Genomic DNA, 14,041 nt, shown 5'->3' on the forward strand with positions numbered 1-14,041 from the left:
ACCCGGAAGCCGGAAGTGCCGCGAACCGGAAGTTATTGTTGCTTATGAGTTTGACTGAGAACACACGAAGAAGTGTGTTATTGACATTGAGAAAGAGAAAATAAAGATACGCATCAACAGTCCAGCCGACCCCTGTGTCCTCTTCCTTCCTTACTATATCGAACTTGCTACAGTTATCATTACTGTGTACCTTAACAAACACCTCTGCTAACATTTCTGCCTTTTCTACATTAGTCACAGCTATTCTATCCTCATTATTCAAAACAGGTAGACTGTTATCTACTTTCTCCCCTATGGAATCACAATAACTTCTCCAGTAATTCTTTTTAGCAGCTCTTATAACCCTTCTCACATTGGCTTGTGTTTTTTTATATTGAATTAGGTCATCAAATTTATACTTCTTTCTAACCTTTTTAAAAGCCTTATTTCTAGCTTTAATTGCTTCACTACATAACTCGGTCCACCATGGAACTGACTTATTTCTTTTTATTCCTTTGCTTCTACCAATAATTTGTTCAGCTGTACTATACAGAATTTGACATAATTTCTCATTATGCATTTCTACACTGTCCAATTCCTCATTAAAAAACAACTTTTGTAACTTTACTTCACTAACATATTTAAATGCCTCCCAATTTGCTTTTTTAAATTTCCATCTACACATCTTATCCTCTATAATTTCACTAACCACCACTCCTATTTTACAACTAATAGCATAATGATCACTTCCTATTGTAGAGTCCTCCCAAACATCCCAATCGCACATCCCTGCTAAACATTCCGACACCAGTGTTAAATCTATATGTGAGCAAGTACCCCGAGTTACATCAATTCTTGTAGCTCTACCATCATTCATGCATACCAAACCCTTTAAATCCATCATTTCTTCTATTACTTTACCATTGTGATCAGTATTACCACTTCCCCATAAAGTATTATATGCATTAAAATCCCCACACCATATTACTTTTTTAATCCCCATATCGATTATGTTTCCTAACACTTCAATACTTAACCTATTGCAAGGATTATAAAAATTAATTACTTTAACACTATGTTTCCTTAAAAATATTTCTACTGTAATGGATTCATATTCTTCATTTATTTCTAATATTCTATATGCAATTTCATTTTTAATAAATGTTGCCACCCCTCCACCATTACCTGCCTGTCTATCCCTTCTAATGCCTGTATATCCTTGCATCACAAAATCTAAATGAGGTTTCAGCCAGGTCTCTTGTATGCATATAACATGAGGTTTGCATTCCTTATCTTCTATTACCTTTTTAAACTCTTGCCCATTTGCGATTAAACTCCTTGCATTCCACTGTAAAACTAGTAAAAACATTAAGAGCCTCCACATGTTGCCTCTACTACTTGACCCTTGAGTTTTTCGTTTACTTGCTCCAGGGAGACATCTCCAAACTGTAGATGCTTTTCAGCTGCCTTAATTATTATTTTTATCCTCTCCGTTCTGCTTTCGGTTTGTGCAGCACAATTTATTACCTCAGCTAAAAATGTAATGAATTCAACTTTTCCAACTTTGAGAAATTCCTCATTTATTCTAGGTTGCGATACTGATATATTTTCCTGATTCATTGGAGCTGTTTTCTCATTTACTTGACCCACTTTTGTCTGTTTCACTTTTTTAATTGCCTCAGCATATGATATTCCCTCTTGCATCCTGACATTCTGAATTTTTACAGCGTTCTTATGTACCTCACATCCCCCAAAGCCAGCACTGTGTTCGCCTCCACAGTTGCAGCATTTTAGCTGTGTCCCTTGTTCACATTTTCCATATTCATGGTTACCACTACATCTAGCACATCGTTGATTTCCCTTACAGACTGCAGCTACATGCCCATATTTTTGACATTTAAAACATCTGATTGGAGGAGGTACATATGCTCTTACCACATAACTGACATATCCAATGTACACTCTCTCTGGCATTCTTTCCTCATCAAATTGAATCATTAGTGAAAGACTATCTACTTTCTCTTTGTTTCGTACACATTTGAGTCTTTTTACTTCAAGCACCTTGGCCCCTGATATGTTGCTCTTTACTGTTTCATTGGAAACCTCAATTGGTATTCCAGAGATCACTCCCCTTAACCAAGCTCTCTTACTCGGTATTGTACAACTCACTGATTGTCCACATATTGATTTTATGCCCTGGGCAGCTTTCTGTTGTTTTTCATTTTTACAGAAAATTAGAAGATCTCCGTTTCTCAAATTCTTGGCACTCTCTATATTGCCTATTGCTTTCTTAAGTGCCTTGGTTAATTTAACCGGATTGATTACATTGCTCTCTGCAAACTTCATCATTACCTTCAAATCCTCCTTGCTTGTACATGCCTGCATCCTTTCTTTTCCTTTTCCACTATCAGTTCCTGATTCGTTTCTAGAGATTTTCTTTCTCTTACGGTTGGCAATTTTACTCCAATCCATTACTTCTGTACTCCTACCACTAGATTCTCCCTCCATCTCCAGATCACTTCCGGTACTACCGTCACTTCCCTCCATCAATGCTCCAGTCACAGTCCAGTGTTGCCACCCGCCTCGAAGCCGACTGACACACTCACCTCGTGGGCTTTTGAATCATCTGCACTCATGGCAGCATTATTGAAAGGCTCTTAATAATTGGGATCAGGTTGATTTAGCACTCACAGGCAATCAGACCCTATTTAGGGGGGAGCCCCGGTAATTAGTCACACCAGGGTTGCCAAAGTGACATGTAACCTACAGGTATATGTAAACTAACGGATAATGTTTTGAATCGTACTATGATCAAGTTATTAATATCTAAACACCAAAAAGGGAATACCTATCCCATGAATTTGTACAATAGATAGATAGATAGATAGATAGATAGATAGATAGATAGATAGATAGATAGATAGATAGATAGATAATGGATTGTAAGTAATTATGAATATATAGGCTAGATTACTTCAGAAAAATTACTAAAGAATTCATTTCAAATCGATTGATCCATCCATCCGACGACCCGGCAGTACAATCTTCTTATCAATTCTCAAAAAAAGTTTTTTCTTTCTATCAAATCTTCAGAAAGATTATTTCTTCTGGCCATGGAGAATATCTTCCTGTTCTATTAGAGTATTTATTAACCCAGTCAACACGTGAGATCATGCTATGATCACAGTGCCATCACACCATTGTCATACGGTGACACTCACAGTGAGAGTAACGTGAATTCAAAATGTTGAGCAGGTTGAGAGGAGGCGACTCAAATATCAATCTCCGGGGGGCATTCTACTTCCTGTTCCTCAACACTATCACTGTAATATCACAATGGTCTACAGAAGCTCTTTTTGAAAATTAACAGAGGATTAGATGTTGATGTTGTATTAGTTTGTTATCATTATGGAGATCAGTGTTTGCTTTAGATGGCCTCTTGACCACTTTTGTTATGGCAAGGAAAGCCAAAAGGGAAAGCATCCAGGTGGGGTTGGTTTCTTATTGATGATATCAACATAATCAGTCTTTGTGAGGTGTTATTCATTTTAAAAGATTGAATAATATTTGCCCTGTGATTGTGGCATGGGCTTCAGCAGTTTCATAATCATTTATGAAGGATTTTAAATGCCTAAGATACAACCTGTGAGCTACTTTTGAGCTACTGTGTCATTTAGACACAAATAGACATCAAGAATCAACGTATGAATCTTAACATTGGTGACAATCAAAAGCTTCATGCGGCAATGCATGCTGGGTATTTTGAGCAGTGAGTTCACTTTGACCTCACATTGAGACCATAGTATGAACACACAGTGAGAGGGCTGTGAGGATACACTTTTAGATCACTGAGGCCCTGTCCCAAAATTTAAAAAATCATCTGATGGAACAGTAGCAGAAGGTTGGTGGTGTACGTGGGTCTCACACAAACCCCTATCACCCAATGGGCAATGAACAAGTTGAAAGGTTCAACAGGATGCTCTTGTCCAAGAAAGTCCATGGTGTTGAGCTTAGGTTCCTGATTTATAAAGGGGTTTTTGGTTTTGGTGTATGCATGGTTTTATAAATCTTTTAGGATGAAATCTACGCAAAGTTTTATAAATGAGACCCCCGAACTTGATGCGAGCAGCGAGTGGTAGCCAATGCAGAGTCGAGTCGGTAATATGAAATGAGGATCATGCCATTTTGGCAATATAGAGGTGTTCAATATTTTAAAGACTATTTGATTGGTCTGAACAGTTTCTGCTCGGGCAAAATTACTCCTCAATGGATCGAGTCCAGACCGAATTGCCCTACCTCAAATTTTGTGGCTGCAGCTGGCATCCAGTCTAGTTCAACCCACTAATGAGATGTATAGCTACTACCTCTCACAGTCTCGCTTTAATTTCTGTTCAAAATCAAAGATGGCGCTACTGTGAATAAGGTCTATACTAACCAACCGCAGAAACATATGTCACAGCAGTCTCAGGACAGCAGCTCCAATAAATATTGGGAAAATCCCTTAAAAGTGGTTTTAAACCACACTGATTGACTTTTATTACACTGCAGTTTGAAGAAGAAAATACCAAATTTGCACATGGTTGATCTTGAAGCGCACGATAGACATAGATAACATTAGAAACTTGATTTTCACCCCAGGGGGTCTTTAATCACTCGAGGAATGAATCTCGTTGACTTAACTGATTAACCACCACCTGCAATTCATTTTCGCCTCCCTCAATATGTTTCTATTGCCTGATGATAAAGTGTGCTGATGATTAAAAGTGTTTAAATATCACTGCCATTGTCAGCGGAGATGATTGAGAGAAGCTATTGAGCAGTAAACAACAGCAGTAGATCTTAACAGAAGTTCTGCGAGGTTTCTGAAAGAGCCGATTGATAATCGTTTGGTGTTGGATGATTGCTCTTAATGGCTGTGAGGGAGAGTTGTGTTTGGAAAGGGCTCATTTTAGCTCTCTTCATTTTTGCTGTTGCCGGACAGACATCAGGGCCGTAAGTATCATTTAAATGTTTGCAGTGAAGAGGTTTGTAAAAAAAACAAAAACCTTGTACAAATGCTTAATTGTAACTTATTTTTCCACAGGTTCTTCATGGTGACGTTTCCTGCAGTGATTGAGTCAGGCTCTGATGCCAAATTATGTGTAACACTTCTGAAAGCCCAAGAGAGTCTCAAGATGACGGTTTCTCTGCTTGATGACAAGAACAGGACGACTCAACTTGTGCAGCAGGTTTCTTCTTTGCCGTTTCACCGCTGCTTTAATTTCCAGGTCTGTTATCATGAGACATGTGGCTTTTTCTAGTCTGGTTTGTTGTATATCAACTGAGTTTCTCTACAGGCTCCTCGAGTAGATGGAGAATCTGTGCAGAAGCTGAAGGTGGATGTTCAAGGGAGGACCTTCAGAGCGGCCGAAGAGAGGAAGGTCATGTTCAGACGCTACCTGAATTTGACCTTCATCCAAACAGACAAACCCATCTACAATCCAGGACAAACGGGTGAGTAGTTCGTGACCCTTGGTTAAATATAAGGGCTGCAGACAGTCCCTTACGGTACAGGTTCTGATCATCTTCAAATGCATGCTGCAAATCATTTGAGTGTTTATTGCTGTTTTTGCAGTGAATTTCAGAGTTGTCACCATGGATCCCAAATTTGTACCTTTTGATCAGATGGTAAGGCCTGACCATGGACTTTGGTTTCAGTTGTGCACGTTTCACTAATGACTTTGCTGCATCAATGCTTGTGCTTTTAAATGCCTAATATTCCTGTCTTTGTGTCTTGCAGTACAATCTGGTGGTGGTGGAGGTGAGGATTTGCTCCAGTGCAAGTCTTTGAATGGAGCTGAAGCGTTGTTGTTGTTGTTTGTCATCCGTTGGTAGTTTTTCCCTCTGAGCTGTTAATTGTTTTAATAGGACAATAATAATAACCGGATTGCTCAGTGGACAAATGTTTCCTCAACGGGGTCGATCTTGCAACTCTCTCATGAGTTAAACCCAGAGGCTCAGACAGGGATGTATACACTAAAGGCTTTTACTGGTGACCGACTGAGGTCCCAAGTTTTTGAGGTGAAAAAATATGGTAAGTCGTTGTTCCTATAATGTACAGCAGTTCGATGATATATCTGCGGTTGTGATCTAAAGCATCTCTTTTCTGATTTAGTTTTGCCCAAATTTGATGTGACCCTAAACGTACCACAGATGTACAGTGTTGGAGATGTGGGACTGACCGTTCAGGCTTGTGCCAAGTGAGTGAGGCTTATGTTCTCTTGTTTTGTGGTTGGTCAGTTCTTGATCCTGCTCCTTGTGCGGTTTCCCAGATACACATATGGCCAACCTGTTCCTGGTCAAGCATTGCTGGAAGTGTGCCGTGATCCCTTTCCATATGCTGTTCCAAATGATGTGGCTCCGGATTTGACACGTCGGTGTCTGAATAAAACCGCAAAGGTGTGACTGCTGCCTTAGTGCTGAGGGTTTGTCTGCTTGTGCTTGCCTTTAATATGAATCTCTCTCCTGCTACCAGATGAATGCTACGGGCTGTGCCTCTCTTACTGTCGACACATCAGTATTTTTCAACACCAAGTTTGAAAATTATATGCAAGATCTCTTTCTTGTAAATGTGAACGTCACTGAGGAGGGAACAGGTGAGCTATTGGCTGAGCTGAACCAACAGCACATGCTTGAATTGGATGGCTTGATTTATTTGTTCCCTGTCCAGATGTTGTGATGTCAAAGTCTGCAACGGTGTCCATTACATTTGAAGTCGGCAAGGTCACGTTTGTGGACCTCCCGGATTATTTTGAACCCGGATCAGTGATTAATGGAAAGGCAAGTAAAAGTTTATCCCTGGTCGCAGAAGCCTTTAAATTGGTTCCTAACCTTGATCGTTCCCAACAGATATCGGTGTCTCGTTTCAATGGGACTCCAATTGCGAACAAAGCAGTGTATTTCCTGGATGGTAACAGCTGGCCAAACAAACGGCTGCTGAATCTGACCACAAACCAGAATGGGCTGGTCATGTTCTCCCTCAAGACTGCTGATCTTCCAAAAGCTGATCTCAATCTGGTGGTACGATTTGCTCTTTATATTTTGTGACATGAAGATGTATCTCTCTCTTGCAAGAAACTGATTCCGTTCATTGTTCCCCAGGCAAGTGCGACTCCAGAGGTTGTTTATAATTACAAATCACCATACTTCACTACAGATTCAAGGGTTGTTCAACTTTCCGGACCTACTTCTGACAGCCCATCACTTAGTGAACTGACTATAGTGAAACTCGAGCAGCCGCTCAAATGTGGGGCTGTGTTTCCAGTGACCGTGAAGTATTCTTTTGTTGGAGAGACTGGCGACTACATCGCTGACATAATCTATATGGTGAGTGGACATTTTAATTTGTGCTGGTCTGTTTGTTCAGCGCCTTGTATCCACCTGTGTGTCTTCTGTCAGGTCTTGTCCAGGGGAGTGATCGTCCTCCATGGATTTCAGACGGTCAAAGCGAGGGCTTCTGATACCGTCACGAGCGGCTCGGTGTCATTCCAACTGTCTGTCAGTGTCGCTATGGCTCCAGCAGTGCAGATTCTGGTCTACGGCGTTCTGCCCAGTGGTGATGTAGCTGCAGCTAGTGTGTCGTTTGATACTGAAATGTGTTTCCAAAACCAGGTATGATGTGCACTAGCATCTGTTTGGCTTATGCGGGGAATGGTGACATGCCCTACAGCGTGTTGGTCCTTGTTTCAGGTGTCTCTACAGTTTTCTCCTGCTACGGCTGTTCCTGCTGAGGGAAATGTTCTGACTGTCTCTGCTCAAGCAGGATCTCTGTGTGGCCTTAGTGCTGTAGATCAGAGCGTCCGGATCTTGGAGCCAGGAAGACGTCTGAGTGCTGAAATGGTATCATTTTTAACAAACTTAAAGGATCCTTTTTCTTTTAGGCTGTAATATTTTATCAGTTCATTAAAGTTGTGTTTAGTGCAACAAGTCGCTGGTTCAAAGCATCTGCCGAATTAATGAATGTAGACCTATCAAATGTGACTGAAGGTGGTCTGCTGGAAGCTCTGCTCTACTTTTTAAAGTTAAATGGATTTCCTACAAAAACCATCAATTTGCTTCAGATGGACTTCATTAACCCCCTGGAGCCATGTGGTTTACTTTTATAATGGCAGGATGCTTAACTTTCATTTGATGACATACCCTTTAAATCTGTTGTCTACTCATAGACATGCTCCCATTTAACTCGGCTTAACTAATGTTTACTAGATTAATGTGGTTAAATGATCCATGTGCTTTATCCCCCCACCCCCTGTTCTCAGGTGTTCAACTTGCTCCCAGTGCGATTGCAATCAGATTATCCATATGAAGTTGAGGATGAACAGGAGTGTCTGAATGTTCGAGCCCGTCGAGCTGTTCCTACAGAACAAGCCTACGAAACCTTCAAGGTAGAAAGTTTATCATTACTGAATCCTCCTTCATTTTTCAAAAATCTTATGTTTGTTTGTTCATTTGGAAGAATGCAGGGATGAAGGTTGCAACAAATTTGCCTATCAGAGCACCTCAGTGTCTGACGTACAGAGGCCTGGAATATTATCGCAACTTCCCTAATGGTATGTCTGTTACTTTGACTCTTGCTCTGGAAATTGCTACATGACTTGCAGATTCAGTTGCTATAAACACAATTGTCCTGCAGTGTTTTTTCGCCGGTTCCCTGAACCTATGGTATTGGCTGCTGCTCTTCCATTAGAAGAAAGTGAGGGTGACACATCCTCTTTTGACGTGACCGTTAGAACTTACTTTCCAGAAACGTGGATCTGGCAGCTTGCTCAAGTGGGGTTGGTGTGAATTCTTTTGTTCCATCTCTAAAGCTAGCTGCCCACAATATTTACTTCTCATTCCCATTATTTCACTCTTTTTCTGCTATCCTTCAGAGCCACTGGATCCACACAAATTCCCATCACTGTTCCTGACACCATCACCACATGGGAGACTGAGGCATTCTGCCTGTCCTCCAAAGGTTTCGGCCTGGCTCCTCCTGCTCTGCTGACGGTCTTCCAGCCCTTCTTCCTGGAGCTCTCCCTGCCATACTCCATCGTCCGTGGGGAGTCTTTTGATCTGAAGGCCACTGTCTTCAGCTATCTGTCCAAGTGCATCCTGGTCTGTCATGGTTTATTTTCCTTTATATAATGGCTCTGTATAGAAGGTCCCGACTTTGCTCCATGTGCCGTTTCATTGGCAGGTTAAAGTGACTCCAGCTTCATCCACAAACTTTACTCTTAAAGAATATCCTGATCCGTACACATCCTGTCTTTGTGGCAATGGGAGGAAGACCTTCAAATGGGCTCTCTCAGCTTCTGTTTTGGACTGTTTCTGAATTTGAAGTGAATGTGGCGTTGCTCACTTCCTGTCTGTCACCACAGGAACTGTCAACGTGACGGTCAATGCTTCAGCTGAGCCATCCCGGACTCGATGTGGCACTGAGGCCGTGACCGTGCCGACGAGAGGCCGCATTGACGTAGTTACTCGAAGTCTACTTGTCCTGGTAAGTGTTAACCAGCCTTCTGGAGTTTGATCATGGAGCTCATTCTGTTATACTGACGTGCTTTTATTGCCTTTTTTAAAGCCTGAAGGCGTTGAAAGGACAAACACCCAGAGTTGGTTACTGTGTCCAAAGGGTTTGTTTGCACTCAATGATTCCCCAATACATTTCTCCCTGCACGGCCAAAAACATTAGCCTAGCGCCTAATGCTGATCCATTTTGTTTGGTCCGCAGGAAACGTTCTTTCTGAAGATGTGACTCTGACTCTTCCAACAAACGTGATTCCGGGATCAGCTAGATGCTCAGTTTCAGTCCTTGGTAAAGCATTTCTAGTAGTAGAAACTGACAGGTGGTGATTTGCAGAATCAATTAGATTTTGATGTGGGTTTTATGTCTGTCCTTTTTGTAGGGGATATAATGGGTCGTGCGCTGAAGAATCTAGATGGGTTAATACAGATGCCATCTGGCTGTGGAGAACAGAATATGATCATTCTTGCTCCCAATATTTACATCCTGCTGTACCTGAAGGTCACGGGGCAACTCACCGCAGCCATTCGAGAGACCGCCACGGGCTACCTTCAAATCGGTATGGCTGAACAGATCCATTAAAGAATTTAAATTCATCATGGAAAACTCTTTGCAGGGCTTCTATTTCCCTGACATAAAGGCTTTCCAAAACTTGATAGTTTGAGGGGATGGATAGGTGGCGCCCCATCCCCCCCCCCCCCCCCCCCCCGGTTGTCAATCATTGCTTGAGACCCTTCCTGACTAATTTTCATGTGGTTTTTGACCTGAACAGGATACCAAGGACAACTGAACTACAGGCACAGTGATGGCTCGTACAGTACTTTTGGCTATGATGCATCCAATACATGGTGAGTTTCATGCTATTGTGGTTTTATGTAACTTGCGTCACCAGCAGTTTAACACGCTTCCTCCATGGCCAGGTTGACCGCCTTTGTCATGAGGTGTTTTGGTTTGGCAACGCAATTTGTTTTCATCGATCCGAATGTCCTTCAGAGTGCAAAGGACTGGCTAATAAGTCAGCAGGGTTCTAATGGCTGTTTCGTGCAACAGGGAACGTTGTACCACAATGACATGAAGGTACATCAATGGTTATCAAATGGACCGTAAACCATAAGCTCTGTCTGAGGCTTTTTTTTGTGTATTTTAGGGTGGAGTTGGTGACAACGTCACCATGACCGCCTACATCGTCGCATCTCTTCTTGAAATAGGCGTCCCTGTCACAGTAAAAACCCTTTCAGTAGTTGTATGAGCTCCTTGCGGTTCTGGCTGTTGTCTGAGATCTGCTTCGCTTTCAGGATCCCATCATTACCAACGCTCTGTCCTGCTTGAGGCCTGTTGTTGGGAACCTGGGAAACACTTATGCCACGGCTCTGCTGGCCTACACCTTCAGTCTAGCTGGAGAGACCACCACTCGATCACAGCTTTTAACTGCCTTGAACAACCTTGCCATTTCTGAAGGTGAAATTCACCAGGATCTTGAGTGGTGTGTGTATAGTCTTAAGCATTGCCTCGAATGTCAACTTTCTTAGTAGAAAGGACTTTTGTAAAGGTAGGAGTTTTGTATAAACACCGAGCAATAGGTTGACATGCACAAAGCCTTTATGAAGTTTAAGTGTATTCTGTACTTTGGTTGCACAAGGTTTAAGCTGCAAACGACACTTTCAATGTGAACATCGCTCACTCAATTTGCTATACAAATGTATCATTGCTCAGTGCATTTTGCATTTAATACTTGTACATTGGCTATGGCAGTTTCCACACTTCATTAAGTTGAGTAGCAAATCAGTATCATAAAATGTATGAAGGATCATGACACTGAAGAATGGAGCAAGCTCCCTTTTCGTTGGCCATTTGATCACAAACCACATTTGAACACTCAAAAAATGGAATAAAATCTTGCACTATTGTTCAAACGGTTGGCGTTCAGGGCGCGTTGCGGCCCTACACCAATATCAGAACTGATTCACCTTAAAACTGACGCTGTCGTTTTTCTCCTTGAATGGGTTTATATTTGAGGTTCTTTGCCGTTGACTTTCTCCCCGCCATCTCTTCAGGTGCTAAGCTCCACTGGTCTCAGACGACATCTGGTGATACTCTGGCGGTGGAGATCAGCGCTTATGTGCTGCTAGCGGTTCTCACAGTTCAGCCTCTCACGACGGCTAATCTGGGCTATGCTAACCGCATTGTCAACTGGCTGGTGACCCAGCAGAATCCCTATGGAGGCTTCTCCTCCACCCAGGTGCCTCTGACTACCAAATATGAGCACAATCATTGAGTGGAGTTTTTAATCTGGTGCTCGTTTTCAGGACACGGTGGTGGCTCTTCATGCTCTGTCTGTGTACGCTGCTCAAGTCTTCAGCTTGGACGGCTCAAGCACCGTTGCCGTACAGTCCTCAGTGGTAGGAGGAGACTCTTATAGCTTCACTGTGAATCGGGACAACAGGCTACTGTATCAGGAGAAGCTGCTGAAGAACGTTCCTGGCAAATATACTGTTAAAGCTTCAGGATCCACTTGTGTGTCTGTGCAGGTCTGTATCTTCAGCTCCTTTTACGCTTTCTGTTGCACGCATCAAAAGCCTACTGTGCTTTCTTTGTATTCTAGGTTGCATGTTTCTACAACATCCCAACACCCATTAAAGATACCAAAACACTGAGCGTTGACGCAAAGGTGACCGGAGACTGCCGACCGCTTGGGGCCAATCTCCTGTTGAACTTCACGGTGAAGTAAGAGGCTTTGACTTCATCCTGAAACCAGTTTATGTCTCTGACAAGAGGAACCGCTTGATCCTGTTGACTAAACTTTATTCGTTTTCAGATACAATGGAGCAAAATCATCTACTAACATGGTTCTAGTGGACATTAAACTCCTGTCGGGCTTCACGGCTGATACATCACTGGTATGCAAGACTTGGCAAATCCTGAGATGCTTGAGGCTCTTTCAGATGTAATCGTGTCTCTAAACATTGGTCTCTTCCCCTCAGCTTGGATCTCCACCGGCGTCGTTTGCTCCGCTAGTGGTGCGGGTTGATTCTGAAGAGGATCATGTCCTAATTTATCTGAAAGAGGTGAGACTGGGTATAATCACTAGCTGCCACATTGTCAAATGCTGTTTGTGCTGCTGTTCATCCTTTCTGTCTCGCAGGTTCCCAAAGGTGTCCCCAAGACTTACACTCTTCAGCTGAAACAGGTTCTTGCAGTGAAAAATCTCAAGCCAGCGGTCATCAACATTTATGACTACTATCAGACAAGTATGCTTTCATCCTAATCGAGCTTTGCTCTGGCTGAATTCACTGAACTTGATCCAGCTCACTTCATGTTCCTCTTTCAGGTGATTCGTTTGAGACCCCCTACACATCTCCTTGTCCATGACACTGCAATAGGACGTGACTCAAAATAAATGATTTTATGCAATCACTTGTTTGCCTTTTGTTTAACATGACGAGTGTTGCAGGTCACTGTTTTGTTATAGAAGTGGTTTCCTAAACTGAACATCAAGCATATCGTTACTAGTCTTAACCAAAGTTAGAAGCAAACTCTTCAGGGGTGAGAAATGCCAGAACAACAACTCTGAATGTCTTCACGGTCCTTGAGATGAGGGTGTTTCAGAAGGAAGACTGGCCTTCCCACCTGATTATAACCTCACTGGCTTTGCCCTGCCCAAACTGTATCCTGAACCCATGTCACCATGCAATCCGACACCCCCTAATCTGTCAAAGTATGACAGGAGGGTGCAAGTCACCTTGATTTATATAGTGCTTTTTACAATATACAGGTGAAATTTGACTCTTGTGCAAAAGGTCATTTAAAAACAAATATATTGTATCAACTCATTACATGCAAAGTGAGAGATTTCAAGCCTTTGTTACCGCTTACAAACAGCCCAAATTCAAACTCTCAGAATATTGTGACAAGGTTCTGTATCGTAGGCTCACCTGCAAAGGGTTCCTGAGCCTTTGAATGGTCTCTCAGTCTGGTTCAGTATGAGCCACAATCATGGGGTAGACTGCTGACCTGACAGTTGTGCATAAAACCATCATTCACACACACCACAAGGCAGGAAAGACTCAAAAGGGAATGGCAACTGAAGTATTATGGAATTTTTTTTAGGATGTTCTCAAAGTGCTGTATCAAAGCACATTAATAATAGAAAGTTAAGTGGAAGAAAAGGGTGCACAAGCAGCAGGGATGACCAAAGTCTGAAGAGGATTGTCAGGAAAAGGCCATTCAAATGTGTGGGGCAGCCATCTACCAGGACATTTTAGAGCGCTTCCACACTGCCAAAAGTACCAACTTTTTCAATGATCTACTGTGCTTGATTGGCCAGCAGGAGAAAGATGAGTCATGAGACCGAACAATGCAGGCGAGCTGAAGGCTGCTATTGAAGCATCCTGGTTTTCATAACTAAAAAATAAAAAATAAAGCTATATTAAAAAATAAGCTATAAGCCATGCTCATCAAAATGATAGCAAATAAAAGGCTTGAAATGTCTCACTTTGCATGTAATGAGTCTATATAATA

At 42.2% G+C, this 14,041-nt stretch overlaps 1 protein-coding gene across 1 annotated transcript; it reads left to right on the plus strand.

Annotated features, from left to right (window-relative positions):
- Positions 1-4,770: 4,770 nt before the first annotated feature.
- On the plus strand, positions 4,771-12,934 carry LOC137065802 (alpha-2-macroglobulin-like protein 1). Its single transcript, XM_067437325.1, is given in 33 exon segments — positions 4,771-4,971; positions 5,063-5,246; positions 5,316-5,472; positions 5,594-5,646; positions 5,759-5,779; positions 5,887-6,052; positions 6,134-6,218; positions 6,291-6,417; positions 6,494-6,614; positions 6,689-6,798; positions 6,868-7,038; positions 7,120-7,344; positions 7,417-7,629; positions 7,708-7,857; positions 8,277-8,402; positions 8,474-8,567; positions 8,651-8,792; positions 8,889-9,114; positions 9,197-9,499; positions 9,581-9,632; positions 9,731-9,814; positions 9,906-10,082; positions 10,296-10,371; positions 10,444-10,600; positions 10,671-10,745; positions 10,819-10,981; positions 11,578-11,762; positions 11,830-12,051; positions 12,126-12,247; positions 12,339-12,420; positions 12,505-12,588; positions 12,666-12,771; positions 12,852-12,934. Coding segments are annotated over 33 exon segments (4,383 nt in total). The 5' UTR covers positions 4,771-4,888; the 3' UTR covers positions 12,893-12,934.
- The last annotated feature ends 1,107 nt before the right edge of the window (positions 12,935-14,041 follow it).

The sequence above is a fragment of the Pseudorasbora parva genome, unplaced genomic scaffold, assembly GCF_024679245.1.
Source record: "Pseudorasbora parva isolate DD20220531a unplaced genomic scaffold, ASM2467924v1 scaffold_31, whole genome shotgun sequence".
NCBI classification, from domain to species: domain Eukaryota; kingdom Metazoa; phylum Chordata; class Actinopteri; order Cypriniformes; family Gobionidae; genus Pseudorasbora; species Pseudorasbora parva.